At 45.2% G+C, this 16,859-nt stretch overlaps 1 protein-coding gene across 10 annotated transcripts in view; it reads left to right on the top strand.

The window, feature by feature from the left end:
- Positions 1–16,859, top strand: part of FGFR2 (fibroblast growth factor receptor 2) — a 104,026-nt gene that overhangs the window by 47,289 nt on the left and 39,878 nt on the right. For all 10 annotated transcript variants that reach the window (XM_069567739.1, XM_069567736.1, XM_069567733.1 and 7 more), the window contains one exon: positions 4,281–4,404. In XM_069567739.1, coding sequence (XP_069423840.1) covers positions 4,281–4,404 — 124 coding nt within the window. The remainder of the gene's footprint in view (positions 1–4,280; positions 4,405–16,859) is intronic.

The following is a 16,859-nucleotide window of genomic DNA, read 5'->3' as shown; positions in this document are numbered from 1 at the left end:
TCAATCCCATTGCTTTAATTATATTATATATATGTTATATACTACTGACAATTTAGTATATTTTCTTTCTGATTTTACCTTGTATATAAGTCATGCTTACAGATTCAGGCCTATATGCACCTAGAAGGGTGTGTGTGGGGTGTGTGTGTGTGTGTCTGTAGTTTTTACAGAAGGGAATCATAAATAGACATTTGCATTCAGGCTGCTGCTGCTGCTAAGTCGCTTCAGTTGTGTCCGACTCTGTGCGACCCCATAGATGGCAGCCCACTAGGCTCCCCCGTCCCTGGGATTCTCCAGGCAAGAACACTGGAGTGGGTTGCCATTTCCTTCTCCTGTGCATGAAAGTGAAAAGTGAAAGTGAAGTCACTCAGTTGTGCCCGACTTTTAGCAACCCCATGGACTGCAGCCTACCAGGCTGCTCCGTCCATGGGATTTTCCAGGCAAGAGTACTGGAGTGGGTTGCCATTGCTACTTGTTTTCATTCATCAATAACTATTAGTGATATTTTACCAGCACTGGACAAAAGAATGCTTCATATTTTTTAGTGGCTGTATGCTAGTCTTCTGGAATAAACTACTCATTATGAATGAGTCTGCTCCTCATGGGTTCCAAGTTTCTTTTTCTGTTACAAGCTGTGCTTGAAGCAATGATTTTGTCATGAGCTTTGAAGTAATTCTGCTCTTATTTGTGTAGACAAGGTTTCTAGAAGTGGAATTAAGTAGGTCTCCCCCAAATGTCTGTTTTAATAGGTATGAGTAAATTATTTTACAGAAATATTTTTCTCAACTTTCATTCCTGTTATGAGTCTGTTTCCCTCCACCCTCACCGAGTGCTCAATGACATTGATCTTTCTAATTTTTGTTAATCAACTGGTGAGTAACCGTGTCTCATTATTGTTTTAATTTGCATTTCCCTGCTCCTTAATGAGGTTAACATCTTTTCATATGTTTATTAGATGTTCACATTCCTCTTCTGGGAATGCAAAGATGGTTTATGTGCATTTGACCTAATTGGCAGAAACGCTGGAGCATTCAAAACCTGGGGAATTGAGAAAAACATATTGAAGATAACATCTTATACATTTTTGTAGTTTCTTTCGGTTTACCCCGATTCTTGGTGTGGAAATGGTGTGTTTCATGGCCTTTTAGCCAAGATCAAGTTTAATCTGGTGGCTTCCCTGGTGGCTCAGTGGTAAAGAATCTGCCTGCCAATGTAGGAAACACAAGAGACGCAGGTTTGATCCCTGGGTTGAGAAGATCCCCTGGAGGAGGAAATGGTAGCCTGCTCCAGTGTTCTTGCCTGAAACATTCCTTGGACAGAGAAGCCTGGTGGGTTACTGTCCGTGGGGTTGCAAAGAGTCAGACATGACTAAGTGACTGAGGACATTGTTTACAAAACACAGAAACTTTTCTGCCTCTTCCCTATTTTTGTACAGTTACTGTTAATAGGCTCTTGGCTTGTCATTAAGCAACTAATAGTTAATGGTAGGATGTCCTCTACGAAAGTGTCAAATTGTCTCCCTGTTGGTGGTTTCCAAGGGCATCCATTTGGAAAATGCCACAGCTCATAAAATTTGGGATTGGTGGCAAGTCAAGGAATCAAATATTGGAGCCATGGTGTAAGAAAATAAATATTAACAGCATCGTATGGGGTAATATTGATTGAGTACCAAGGTCTCTGGAAGGGCAGAAACACCCTGTTTGGTAAATGTGTTTCTCATTGTGAAAGCATTTTATAAATGTTAACTTATTAACATTATTGTCGTGCATCTCTAGGAAGTAAATATCCATGGGAGAACATGCCTTTGTAGAGGGATCTTACGTGCACTGCCATAGCCCTGACGAAAGATTGCGGCTGACCATATGCCCGGGGGTTAAAAAAAGAAAAAGGCAGTGGCATGCCGAGCTGCATGTGCCAAGATTTAACGTCTGGGCCGAGGCAGACCATGCCCTCTCTGCACAGTTCAGGTTCAGCTCCATTTGGAATCTGCTCTGTGCCAAATCTGGGTCCAGGCACAAGAAAGACATTGACAGTTTGGACGGGGTCCAGAGACAGGCACTAGCCGTGATTAAGGGCTTAGGCCCATGACATTTGAGCGGGGGCTCAAAGAACTGAATATTTACAGCAGGGCTAAACGCTGGATTACGTGGCTTGGTGATGTCAGGGCCTGAGTTACCCTCCACGTGACCAGTTCCTCAGAGGCCAGGCAAGTCCCATTCCTGATATTCCTGAGAGCTGGGGGAGAGGGAGGGTCTCACTGTGGGCTCATCTGGCCTAAGTTAAATCAAGTGCTTTCCATGCTCAGAGCCTGCAGCCGCAGTGGAGTCCCTGAGGCCCAGGATTTCGGTAGAGAATTCTCCTTGCACTGAAAATTTTAGCATCCACATCTTGTCCTCTTTCTGAGCATCCCTTTAATACATGCTTCAGAGAAGGTGCTTATCCCTTCTAAGAGGAGGCATAGCCTCTTGTTCTGGGTCTCCTGAAAGCCTGTGGGCCAGCCAAGGGCAGAAAATGCATCTTCTCCCAACACAGAGAATGGACTGTCTCCGCTGTGGCTCTGATGCCTGCAAATTCATTTACTGCCAGACTTCTTGCCTGTGATAGTGAGACCAGCGCCCCATCACCAGCTCTAGGACCTTAGACTCTGAAACCACCTCCCCGGTTGTACAGGGGAAGTTGTCTTCAGGCAGTAGCTGAAACAAAGTGACTGCTCAAAACTCAGTCTTGATGCAGGGTTTGTAGTCTGTTAAGAAGTAGAGTCCAGCGTTCACCCCACGATGCTTCCTAAGGGTGTTGGTGATGACCAGCGATCTTGCTTTTGGACTCAGCATCAGTCACTGCACTCTGCAGTGGTGGCTTGTGCTGAGCTGAAGAGGCTGACATGAAGAGCGTTGTACTACAGCGTGTTCATCTAATCTCTTACCTCTGTTGGCTCTGCTTTTCGAAGTGGACAGCTGCTCTGCCCTCCTGTTTTGTATAATGGAGTGTTCACGAGATGATTTTCTTTCTTCGCTAATTTAGTTCCTTGAATCACTCATGTGCTTGCAGAGGCTCTGCTGGTATTATCGGTTTTTATGTGATTAAGGCAGAAAACACTTGCCGCTCTCAGGGAATCATTCAGAAGGTCAGTTGGAATTCCTGAAACGATAGTTAACATGAGTAGGCCCTGGCTTTTTATTTTTTTTCTTTCCACTTCTCCAGAATGCCTTGTCCAAAATGCCTTTAAAGAATGATATGGATTTGGAGAGAACTATTAAAGCTGTGAGCCTGAACGATGCCATCTGCATTTTGTTCTTAATACGGGGGAAAAATCATAGTTGCTCGAAAACCTGGGTCTATTCAAATATTTTAAAAGCAAAATGGGCACATTAGAATCTAGCCTGTTTACATGTTGACAGAACTAGGGTAAGAATCATAGTAACTTATTTTCTCACGTGCTGCTTATCTTTGAAAAGTCTCGAGGATTTTGTAAACAGATGGATACACACCTTAAGTTGCCTAAGGATTTATTGCTCCCCTATTTGGAATTCTGAGTATATATCTCAGGGACATGTAGCATCTTATTTAGCCACCCCGAGTGATGGGACAGGGAGCAGATCTAAGTTTCTAGCTGAAACTTCTTGATGTCCCAATAGCATCTAAGGGCCACATGGAAAGTGCTGGGAGGCCTTCAAACCAGAGGGCTCCAGGAACAGTAACAGTAGCTACCTCATGGGTTCCTTGGAGGAGTTAAGGTTAAACTTGCTGAGGTTGAAAGGAGTGCTCAGGGAAATATTGGGTTAGCCATCAAGTTCGCTCAGGTTTTCCCGTAACATCTTCCAGAGTGACCTTTTTGGCCAGCCTAGTACCTGGTATCCGGTACGTGTTCACATCCCTAACACCGGCTCTGTGTGGTTCCTTGGTGCCATAAAGTCTAAGGGTTCCCAGCGGATGACCAGTCGGAGGCTCACCTGCCCAGGAACCCTGACGCTGGGGTTAGTGTTGCATTCCCTGGCCACTTGGCAGCTTCTGGAGGAACCCTCAAGCCCGTGACATGACCGACCTCCTCCATACCCTCTTGAGTCTGAACATGTCCATGCCGGCTTGCCAGATGTTCACTGTGATGCTAATCATGGTTTTCCTTTGTCTCCCAGTCTGAGTCCTTATTGTGAGGAAGCTTCAGAATTCAGGTGGTTCTTCTTTACCTTCCTTGTCTCCCTCAACTTCTTTTCAAATCACAAAAGCACAGCACCTGGTATTCTGTGCTAAACTTGTCCAGTAACCGCCTTTCCTCTTCGCAGGTACGAAACCAGCATTGGAGCCTTATTATGGAAAGTGTGGTCCCGTCTGACAAAGGAAATTATACCTGCGTGGTGGAGAACGATTACGGGTCCATCAATCATACGTACCACCTCGACGTTGTTGGTGAGTGTACTTCTCCCTGAGTGCCAGCCATGTGCCATCCTGCTGCAGCTTGACTCATTTGAAGTTGTGAAAGTGATCGTTGTTTCTCCCTGTATTTTCAGGAGAGTTGGTTTGTTTTCATTCTTTCTAAATACAGTCATCTGAGAAGGATGCTTCTGTCGTTGGACATGTGTTCTGTTTCCTGATTAGCTGAGTTACATGTGTTTATTGTGGTCCCCTTGGCTCCCAAGCATCCTCTTGTGTGAAGTGGATGTGATGTGAAATGTGCTGATGTTCTGGAAGCTGAGATTTCTCTGAAAAAAAAAAAAAAATGTTAGCATGTGTAGAGAATGGGTCCAGTTAGGCCATGGGGGAACATTGTTTTTGAAAGAAGGTCAACTGTATAATGCTGGCTGAAGAGTAAAGGAAAAGGTATTATAATGACTGAGCTTATAGCTGGTTGGAGGAAGGTTAACATCAAGGAGCCATTCAGTTCCATCAGAAGAAAGTTGTTAGACACCACAAGTTCAACATCCATTCCTAGAACCTATTTCTTCTGTGAAAAGAGAACTGTTTTAATGGGCTGATGGAATACTTTAAATGCTTAGAGAATTAAGCTATTTTTAATGAAATATCTGAAGACCACATAGCTTGTTGTTCTGGAAACTCAAATTTCTTCTCAAGTCTGGTCTATTATGATGGGTTTTGTTGTCACTGATGAAGAAAGGGTGTTTTGCTGTGTTGTTAGAGGATTGATAAACTTACACCAAGGATGTGTCTTCTTGTTTTGCGATGATGGGTTGAGGCCTTTTCTTTTGTGGAAGCCGTCTTTTCTTGTTGCCATCTACCCTGACTCTCAAAGTGGCCACTTGGCCTTGAGTCCTTGCTGTGGGGAACCTAATCAGTTTGCACATCTCCGTATGCCAGGTTGTTCCTGCTAAGGTCTCAGGCTCAAAGCTTACCTTGGTTCAGTTTGCCTTGATGTGACCCTTTGTAACCCCACAAACTCATGCCCACCCACTGTGTATCCATAAACAAAGGCCTTCCTCCATCATTTCCTGGGCATGAGACCCTAGTATTACTTTACATGTGGGCATTTCTTCTCCTTCAATAAAATATAAACTCCTTGAGGAGAGAGACCCCATAGATAAATATATACATTTTTAAATATTTTGGCCACGCTTTATGTATGGCATGCAAGATCTTAGTTGCCTAACCAGGGATCAAACCCACACCCCCTGCTTTGGCAGTGTGGAGTCTTAACCACTGGGCCACCAGGGAAATTCCACCCCCCACCCCGCCACCCATAGATATTTGAATTGCCCAAAGAGACATTAAGAAACCTTGCAAAAGTTTGGCTAACCAAATTACATAGATTTGGTTACTTGAAGTTTTAGGTTAATTGAAAATTAAATAGAAAACCATTTTAATTTTCTAGCAGGTTAAATTAAATTCTTAAGAAACCCTGCTTTAAAAAGTATGATATAGTCTTTTTAAAATTTCCATTTGTGAGTATTCAGTGGAAAAAAAGTAACATTTTATTATTCAGAATCCTTAATGTGAAATTTGAAAGGATTTTGCATTTGGTGAATTCTATAGATACTCATAAAAGTCTGAGTTTTATACTCTCTTTTCTTACAAAGATATTTGTGGAATGTTTCTTAGTGGGAATCACCGTGGACAGGTATTTTACCAAAGAAACACAAAGAGAAGTAACACCCAAATATCAGAAGAAAGTAGTTAGCATTTATCTTGGCACTGATGTACCATAAGTCTGTTGATCAAAGAACATACAACTTGTATTTCACTTTGGGTCTGACTCATCCTGAATTTGACATGCAAGTGTTTCTATTTCAAGAAAGAAAGGTTTGGGGCTAAAAGTTCTAAATACTTAATTTTGAAAATAAGTAATTTATTATGGGAATAAAATCATCGTGCCGTAGCCGTCTTTGGGGATCCTGGCTTTGCAGAGGTCTACAAATTGTTCATTAAAATTGGTTGGGGCCATTCCAGGAATTAGGAGTCATATCTCGGCCACTTCAGCCACGGGGCTCTTGCTTATGTAGTAGGTTTTAGGTTGAGTTGTTATGTAAAACATTCAAAAGCCCCTCACCCCACCTCCCCTTTCAGCTTTCTGGCAGCTCATCTCTGTGAAGCCCTGAAATCTCTCTTAGCATTTAGGGTTGGATTTGAATTGGGCTGCTGAATAATGGAATTGTGCTGTCTAATGTTAATCCCCTGGCAATCAGTCTTGTTGAAAAGAGCGTATGATTCAGTGGTGTAATGTGGAGAGAGCGTAGAGTGTATGGAGTAATGCAGAGAAAGGCCTGATTATGTCACAAATTTGGGAGCTCGCCCAGCTAAACGTGGGCCAATAATGACACAATGCTGGTTGGGAATATCCATGAAAGCTCAAGCCCAATAATTTTCCAAGCCTTGAACCTTCTTTATAAATAGAAGCCAAAAGTCAGTAGAGTCTGAGACATTTTCAGGAAAGATGGAGGTGTGAAATACTCTCATTTTTGCTCAAAAACCCTAGTAATTGCTCTGAGAAGTGGTAATAAAATAAGAATTGAGTCAGCTGAAGGGTCTCAGGCAGACTTACAGGGCTGGCAGAGGAGTCGTTCTGAACATCTCGGCAAGTGGAAACAAAAAGGATTCAGGCACAAACGCTGAATTTCTGGTGGCCCGCAGGTCCAAGCTTAATATACTGCCGCTTCATAGCAGCCTCTCAGCTACATCTCCGTTTCACAGAAGTTCAGAGACTCTTTCCCAGAGAAAGTGAAGTCCTGTCGCAGTGCACGTTCTCTGAGGCTTTATTTTTGTTGCTATGAGACATAGGCTTGCAGTTTAGATATGACGATGCATCAAACTGGGTGAGATCTGTTTATTGAAATTCTTCCTTGGAAAGGCATTCCCATAAGCATTTTCATGTAGAAGCCGTGTAATTTAAGTGACATTCTTGTGTTCTGGAATTAAACAGCAAGCCATTGTTGTGTGTGAGGGAGATGCTTTGGTTTATGGGAGCCCTTTTAAGAACCTCGCTTGATCCTCATTAAAATTGACACCATTACTTTTCAGCCATTTACTTGCAAGGGAAAATTAGTGTGAAGCTCCACATCTCGGTAATTGTGCTGATAATAAAATGGGCTCTCTTTAAAAGACCTGGCTCCGGGAGTTGGCAAGTGTTTGCCATCGTTCATCTGCGAATGAGGCTGAAGTGCTGGGTCCTGCCCGGGGCCCTGCCACCAAGAAAGAAGCTGCAACCTGGGAGAAGCCATTTAATTTTTGGTCCCACCCTTCTTGTGTCTGAGAATGAAGGTGCTGAGACCCACTGATGTTAGATAAACGCAGCCTGGTGTTGTGAGCATAGCGGGTCTGTCTGCCCACACACTGGGGACCGAGCAACCTGGGACGAGTGACGTGGCTGCTCTGAGCTGCTCAGAGGTGATGCCTGCCTCATCCCTGTGTTGGGCTTTCAGTTTCTGGGGGCTGCGGTAACACATCATAGCCTGGATGGCTTAGGTACACAAGATACACGCGTGCATGATCCGTCCTGTCCAGTCAGACTCTTTGGGACCCCATGGACTATAGCCCACCAGGCTCCTCTGTCCATGGGATTCTCCAGGCAAGAATACTGGAGTAGGTTCCCATCTCCTCCTCCAGGGGATCTTCCTAACCCAGAGATCAAGCTCTGATACTTAAATTGTATTTAAATAAATCCTTGAGGGACTTCCCTGGTGGTTCAGTGGTTAAGACTTCATCTTCCGATGCAGGGCATGAATATGTGGTCCCTGGTTGGGGAACTAAGATCCCACATGCCTTGCGGCCAAAACACCAAAACATAAAACAACAGAAGCCATGTTGTAACAAATTCAATGAATACTTTGAAAGAATTAAAAAAAGCTTAATAAATAATTGGAACGGCATCCTTTATATTTTCAGGGAGTGTTGGGTGGTTAGAATAAGCCTGTGTGTGTGGTCAGTCACTCAGTCGTGTCTGATTCTTTGCAGCCCCGTCGACTGTATCCCATCAGGCTCCTCTGTCCATAGGATTCTCTAGGCAAGAACACTGGAGGGGGTCACCATGCCTTCCTCCAGGGGATTTTCCTGACCCAGGGCTTGAACCTGTGTCTCCTGCATTGGCAGGTGGATTCTTTACCACTGAGCCACCTGGGAAGCCCCCAGATGGCTTAAAACAATAGGAATGTATTCTCTTGTAGATTCTGAAGTCAGGGTGCCCACAGGGTTGGTTCCTTCTGGGGACTCCGAGGATGAGTTCACCCACGTCTCTGTCCCAGCTTCTGGTGGCTGTGGGGGTCTTGGCTTGTGGACACATCACGCCACTCTGGCTCTGTCTTCCCATGGCCTTCCTTTCTGTGTTTTCTCAAATCGCCTTCTGCCTTTTCTCTCTTAAGGACACCAGTCAATGCATTTGGGGCTCATCTTCAATCCACGATGATCTCCTCTTGAGATCCTTAACTTAATCACAAAGATCTTATTTCCAAATAAGGTCACGGTCACAGATTCCTGGGGTTAAGATGTGGGCTTATCTTTTCTGGGGCCACAGTTCAACCCAGTTTGGTGCTTTGAGAAATTCGTTGGCCTAACAGATGAAAACACCCAGTGGATACCTAGGTGGCTAGCAACAAATACTGCTTTCTTTTTTTGCCAAACCAGAAACTCCTTTGAGAATCAGAAGACATCCTAAATGGCTTTTATTGAATCAATCGGAAGTCTTATTGAACAAACTGGATGGCACGTTGGGACCGATGAAACTGGCCAATGGCTGGCAGTCACTTATCCTGCTGAGGTGTCCACCTTTGGTTAAAGGTGTTGTTGAGGCTGCCCCAGGAATGAGATAGTTGCTTGAGCTTGCAGAAGAAGGTTGTAGAGTTTTGAGAGCTTTGAGTTTATCAAATTGGTCTCGTACTTCCACTTCCACCTCTCACCCCATTTTACTGTCGGGGAAATCCCAGTTCCAAGTGGGTAAGTCATTTTGCCAAGATCTCAAAGGAACTCCAGAGCTGGGTCTTCTCAAATCCTAGATTAATGCTGCCTGCACCCTCACTGATGTCTCTGTTTCAAGATTACTGTGGTATAGATCAGCAGCTGCTGCAGCCAGGCTCGAGAAAGGTGAACCCCATGTTCAGCTCTTTGTTGCCAAAACCCCCAAAAAGTGAGAGAGAGAGGGAGCAAGGGAAGTATTCAGAAGACCAGTTGCTCCTTCTTACTCATAAAGACCCTTTCTTTGGCTTTGATTTATGAGCTTTCTGTCCTTTCGCTGTCCAGTTTTGTATTCCCAGAGACCAGCGGGTAACTTGTGAGCTTTGCTCCTGGCCTTGGGTATTTGGCAGGGGGGTTGGTAATGTGTAGCAGTGTTAGTCTCTCAGTCATGTTTGACTCTTTGCAACCCATGGACTGCAGTCCCCCAGGCTTCTCTGTTGGTAGAATTTCTGGGCAAGAATACTGGAGTGGGTTGCCATTCCCTTCTCTAGGGGATCTTCCAGGTCTCCTGCATTGCAGGCAGATTCTTTGCTGTCTGAACCACCAGGGAAACCCACAGACAGCAGAGGTGGGAACATGTCCTCTGGATTTGCAGAGGCCAGCCGTACCTCCTGTGAATCGGCTTTCCAGAGATTCGTCCTCCCCGGGCAAGAGCTGTAAGCAGCAGACAGTGTCTTGGTGGACCGATGGGAGCCATTCAGGGGCCAGGTGTCCCTTCTGGCTGAGGGAATCACTCAGTCCCCTTCACCAGGCCCGATGTGCTCAGTGGCAGATCACGATGGCGCTGTCCACCGGCCCTCGGCATCAATCCGCTATAACTCAGCCTGAAAGCAGGAAGGAACCCATCGCAGTGCTGCCTGTCCCTCAGGTGTGTGTTGCGAAGGAATGAAGTCTGTTACTTTGAACGCTGGCTGATAGGCCTGACTAAGGGGCTGGCACCTGGTGTGGAGCGCTTGGCAGCCTGTGCTCATGGGAAAAGTCGTGGCAGTTGTTCATTGCTTGGGGCAGCCCCGTCCTAGGAAGACAAAGGACCCTGTGTGATCCCTGGGCCATAGGAAGGAGACTGGAACAAGTCAGAGCCCCTGAAACCACACTTCTGCAGGGCAGTGGACCTTTCTTTTGGTGGCGAGAGGGGGCTACTGGAACAAAGTAGGCTTGAAGAAAAAAGAAGAAATGGTGTTGTAGTGTGTTAATTAACTGGCTGGATCAGGCTTCCCTGATAGTTCAGTTGATAAAGAATCCCCTTGCAATGCAGGAGACCCTGGTTTGATTCCTGGGTCCGGATGATCAGCTGGAGAAGGGATAGGCTACCCGCTGCAGTATTCTGGCCTGGAGAATTCCATGGTTTATACAGACCATGGGCCCGCAAAGAGTCAGACACGACTGAGTGACTTTCACTTTTTGGCTTATTACTGAGGCTTTCAAAATTAGGATCATTCCCAGCCACTTGCTCCTTACGAAAGACCCTTCTGTGTCCTGGCTTCCATCGCGCGGTGGCTCCTGGAGGCTGCTTTTGTATTTCTGTGTGATGAGGCAGCCACGGCACAGGCAGCATGAAACGACGCAACACTGTGTACTGGAGATTTAAATGCTCCCGACACCTGACTCTCGCCTTCCAGCTTACAGCTCTTGTGCATTTCCCTGGCGCTTGCCAGCCCTCGGCTCCACAGAGCCCCTTGGGGTTCTTAACTTGAAGCATCTTGACCTAGAAGCTTCCTGGCCAGACCTCATTTGATTTTCCATATTCATGATTTTGCTGCCAATGAATTCTTTCCCATTTCTTGTTCTAAGTTTAAGACTTGGTGTTTCTCCTGATGCTGGTTTTGTGTGCCAGCTCAACGTTGTGAAATCTAGCTGGAGGGGGGCAGAAGGCCCCTCTATTGACGATGGATGGAGATGCCATGCCAGGGAATAGGTCACAGTGGTGCATTCCTAAGTGGGCCTGTTAACACTGACATGGAATCTTGGAGCTCAAGTGGGGATTGAGTAGGAAGCAAAGTCTCACTGTTTTTGTGGCTTCAGCAGCCAATTCCTCCTCCTCTTCCTAACCTTGCTGTCACAGCAACGCTCAGGGGTCTCCACTCCTTGCTGGGTAGCACTTCTGGAAGTTCTTGTGGGAATTACGTGAGTGAGTGATTCAAATTCTGTTGCCTCCTCTGCTAGCTCTGTGGCCTTGAAAGTCATGGAACTTCTGAACCTCGGTTTTCTCATCTGTAAAATGGGGGTGATGATACGCTTTTCCTATAGCACCATTGGGAAGGTGCAGTAGGTGGGTGGTGCTTTTAAATAATGGGACCGGTGTGATTGCTAGTCCTATCATTAGGGGGTCCCACACCTTCTTTCACAGCTCTAAGCTGAGACATGCACACTCAGCCCAGCCCTGGCTAAAGAAGTGATTGGTCCTCTCCTTTCCTTCAGGACAGAGATTTCAAAACTTCCTTCAGTAGCTACTGTTTAACGAGCTTTCTGGTTGCTACAGAGTGGGTTTTCATACCTATTTCATAACAGGTATTCCAGGGGTAAAAGCTGGCCAGTGGGTGTTTTTAGCCCCGGATATACTGACCAGCAGAAAGTGCTTCCTGCAGGACTAACACCAAGTCGAGGTGACTCCTTCCAGGCACTGAGAGCAGGTGGTACCCATGGCTGCCAGCTCCTGGGGTTGGAGCAGGCACATGCTGGCCAGGATGGGACATGTTAGAACTTTGCCATATCAGCATATTTGCCATGTTCTCTGCAACCCATCAGTTGCCCTCTGCCCCAGAGTTGAAGAAGGAAGCATTATTGATTGTTTTTTATTCTGGCAGGGGGCCTGGCTGAGAGGTGGCTGGGGAGAGGGCTAATATTTGATCTCCTGTCTGTTCCTTGGCATTGAGTCTATGATGTGGGCAAAGAGGATGTAGACGTGTTAAAGATAAGTGTATGACTTACAGCATTTTGTAAGAGGGTCTCTTTACCATAGCTGGAAATGATTCAGGTGGGGGCAGAGGGCAGAGAGAAAGCTTGCTGCTATCAGAGTGTGGGCAAGTAAGCATGGCATGAAGATGTAAATTCATCAGTGGCGGTCAGGGTGCCTAGTAATTGAACTAGGACTCAGGAAGATTTTGATCAGTATGTGCTGAGTTGAAATAATAAGAAACAGTCGGAGTTACTTATATTTGAGGGTTTGTGATTCTTAACATTACGTGTGTGCATGCCTGTATGCCCAGTTGTGTCCAATTCTTTGCGACCCCGTGGACTGTAGCCCACTAGACTCCTGTGTCCATGGAATTGTCCCGGCAAGAACACTGAACTGCAAATTCTAATGTAAGGAATCTTCCTAGTTTCTCTCTAAGCTCACACAGCTTCAATTACCGATCACCTTTTTAAACAAAAGACCTCTGTTGGGTTGTATTATGCCTATTCTCATTGAGATGAATGTGGAACCGCCAACAAATCCTTCCCCTTTGAAACAGTAGTTCTACCAGAATGCATTTATGAATTCCCCCACCCTTAGAGCACCCCGTTGTTGCAAACGAGTCTTGTGTTTGGTTTCTTTTCATAGTCAGAGGAAGCTAGGGCAGAAAGGACCTATCGTAATAAGGATGTGCTCCCAACTTCAAGAGCAGGTTTGAATTGGAAAGGTGGCATCTTGAGTTACCGACACTGTCTTTCACCATAAGGAGATCAGATGCAGGTGGGAAGTGGAGAAGAAAAGGCTGAAGGGAGGGTGTTAGTATTTCTGTGGGGAAGTTTTTCTGTTCCTCCTCCTGAGAAGAGAGAGATGTGGCGTTAAGAACATCATTGCCTTGGTCTGGAGGGAAAGATCATTGCACAGGGGTCATGTCTATTGATTGTATAGTAATGATTAATCCTCTATCTGTGGGGCATCTGGTGCTTGGCCTAGAGGGTGTTTGGGACAGTCGGTTGAATGGAACATGTGCTTTGGCCTCTTGGGGCTGTCAGGTCAGGTCACAGTGCAAACCCCCCCAAACTGCCACAGTGAGGTGATAAAATAGAAATGGAGCTTCCTGGATCTTGACAGAACTCCTTTTTCTTTCTCTCAGAGACTCCCACATAGAGAATTCTCTCAAACAAAGCCTACAGGAATTCTGTCCATCCCAAATCAGTGTGCAAATCACAGGTCAGAAGGTGCCCCAGACATAGTGTCTATCGTCTCCGCATGAAAGTGCTGTTTTTACAGATAAGCATTGGATATTGTTTTGGAGGAATCTTTTTGAAAGTTGTGCTTTACTTAGAAAAGGAATTCCTCACTTTGTTTGGTTCAGTATACATTCTGGACTAAAACTGAAAGATGAAGGATTTAGTCCTTTAAATTTTTACGTTTTGGCCAAACGAAACAAAACCACCTTGAGTGTGAACTATTACTGAGTGATCGGTGGGCAGTGGGCAGGGCTGGCCTGAGGTCTCTCATCTGGCTTGGATGGTGAAAAGAGAAGAATTCAGATTGGAGCCTTTTGTGATCTGGGTGACTATTTTGAAGCTTCTCTTTAGATGCTGCTGCTTATGAGCAAGGAACTATTCTCTAGAATCACTTTTATTTTCAGGGCCTGAGTTTGCCTCTAAAAAAACAAATGAGGTTTTAATGTCAAACTTCTCCTGTGGTTTGTTACCAAAGGGAGGCATTTCTTGTTTGCTCAGATGGGCTGAAAGCTTTTGCTTCTGCTTGAACAGCCCCAGGAGTCAGGCATCTGAGATGAGCATGATAGGTTTTTCTGGACTTCCTCTTGAAATCAGGTTTTTTAATGGTGAAAGTTGATAAAACCATCAACATTATTACTGTGGACATCTTTCCATGTCTGTGCATAGCTTTTTGCTTCAGTCTTTCTAGTGGTCTGTATATTGTCTGTTGTGGACATAATTGATCTAATCGTCCCCTTTTGCTGAGTATTTAACTTATGTTCATCTTTTGCTTTCCAGTTACAAGAGAGGCTCCACTGACAAACTTTGCTCACATCTGTTTGTTGGCCACCTGGGTTATTATTTTTCTAGGGCCTATTTCTAGACATAGATTCACTGGATCTTTTTGGATACCAACATCTTCATCCTAAACAGCTTCATTCTGAGCACTGCTGTCTTTGGGGACTCCCCCATGGTTTGGTTTTTCTTTCTTTCTTTCTTTCTTTCTTTTTTTTTTAGCTTTTTTGTAAATCATTTTGGGGGAAAAAATCTAAATCAGAGTTCCACCTGTGTAATAAGAAAGTATATTTTGGTCCTGGATTTAAACATTTCCAACATCCTCTTCCCATGAAGGGAAGCCAGCTCTGCAGACAGCAGCTGATAACCTTGTATTCCTGAAAGATGTTGCATGGGCTCTAGCAAGTGGTGGGGTGCTGAGGCTCAGTGATGGAGCTCCCCAGCATGACTGTGCTCAGCTGTGTTTACCCCAGCTCCTCAGGAGGGACTGACGTCTGAGTTTTGCATCAGCCTGAAAACTAAGCACAATACAGGCAGGGGACCTTGTGCCTGGTGAGAGGAAAGCCTTCATTTAGTCAACTGGACAAGATAAACATGCTTAACTAATTGAGAAGGCGGCTTTTCCAGGATCCCTGGGACTAGATCTCACCCTGAGATTGCCACCTCTGCCATGTTTCTTTAAAAAAAAAAATTAAGGTAAAATATACACAGCATGAAGTGTGCCATTTCAGCCGTTTCTGAGGATACAGCGGCATTAAATAGAGTCGTTACTGTACCGCTCTCCATCTTTTTCATCGTCCCAAAGCCTTTTCACAAACGAAAGGGCATGTTTGAACCTAAAATTGGCATACCTTTGTGGCTGCCAAAGCAGTTTCACATCCAGTTTAACTCTTTGAAGACACAGAGATCAGGGTATCATAAACATTTGGGGTGTAAATAGCACATGGCCCTGCTCCCGTAATTTGCCCGAGAAGACTTAAATTGACACCCAGCTGGTAGAAGCCACTCAACTCGAAGCCAAATAATACCGTCTATGACATTAATTAGGGAAGGCACCATGCCTCCGCCTGCTTTGGGCTTCCCAGTGCATCCAGCCTCGGCCAGCGCTTCACCCTGCATCTCCACCTCATCGAGCAAGCACAAAGGAATTAGTGGTGTTTTGCTTCTAGCATTTCACATAGCGCAGCCTCCCTAAGTCACCGAGGAACCTCAGTGCTGGGGAGAACATTTTGACTTTTCCCAAACCAGCTTGCTCCCCAGACTTTGCTCTCTCTGCAGAGACACACGTGTGTTTTGGAGGAAGTTCGCTCCCCAGGCCACTTCGTCTAGAACCCCCAGAATCAGATATCCAAGCAGGAGGAAGATGAGGCTACATGTAGAATGGAAAGGGAGCAGCAAACTAGTCACCTTCCACCAAGATGCATTTTTCCTTTTTTTTTTTTAAAGTAATTTCTGGTACTTAGCATCCCCCAGTCCTTTCTGGAAGATGACAAGCAAAATCCTGGCTACAGATGCATTGACTATTTCTGAGAGAGCAGCACTCCTTCTCATCCTGTGTCCTAACCGTCCCTTTTCCTCCAGATTACTTTTTGGTTCTGACCTCCTTTCGTGCCAGTCTCTAGATGCCGGAGGAAGCTTAGGGAAAAGAAAACCCAGAACCTAGTTAGATGTAGCCTGGCTGGTTAGAGGGCATTCAGCAGAGTCTTGACAAGGCAATGAACTCATTCTACTAATTGTAATTCGCGTGAGGTCTTTAGCAGGTTCTTGGGCTCCTCAGACATCAGAGGCTTTTGATCGGCTCTCCTAATAACCAGGCCTCATGCTAACTGGTTTAGTGCGTTTTTTTTTTTGTTGTTGTTGGTGTTGTTTTGGTTTTTTCTTTTTTACGCAACAAAAGCCACCACCGCCTACTCTTGAGAAAAAAAGCGAGGCTAGGCTTTAGGAGCAAGAATTCTCAGTTGTTTTCACATGTCCTCCAAATTGCAGAATGTTCTTTCCCTATTCAGCCCCTTGGAGTTGCTAAGAAACTGCCATTTCAGAGGAGGGGTAATTCAATTTTGATTTTAATTTAAAGACAGGGCAGGCAGGGTTCTTCACGTTCCTGAAATGAATGGGTGCCCGAGAAGGAGGAGGCTCACTCTTTCCAGATCGGTCCTGGGTACGCACCGTGATTGGAATCTCTTGGTGTTTTGCTGCCAGAGAGTGTGGCTTTGAAATGGTTCTTTGTGGCAAGCGCTGCTGAACTTTGTGGAGAAATACTTAGAAGACCAGTGTGTGCTGGGAAACCAGCGACTCCGGGCTTGATTAATTTATAGGTGTAATTTAAGAAGCTGGTTCTCCTCCTGATCCTGGGGATGTGTATTTACGGAGCCCATGGACAGGAGGCCTCTCTGCCCAGTGGACGTTTTTTATGGCCTTTGCTATGTTAGAGCAAAAGTTGTAGATCTCTTACGAGCAAACATGTTATTATGTCCAGAGGAGGGACGGGCATGTTATAAAGTTTCAAATGGTCAATTAACAAAGATTTATTCTTTGTCACTCAGGTATTTTCTCTC

The sequence above is a fragment of the Ovis canadensis genome, chromosome 22, assembly GCF_042477335.2.
Source record: "Ovis canadensis isolate MfBH-ARS-UI-01 breed Bighorn chromosome 22, ARS-UI_OviCan_v2, whole genome shotgun sequence".
Taxonomy (NCBI): Eukaryota; Metazoa; Chordata; class Mammalia; order Artiodactyla; family Bovidae; genus Ovis; species Ovis canadensis.
Note: the sequence above shows the minus strand (reverse complement) of the source record. Positions and strands in the feature narration are given on the sequence as shown.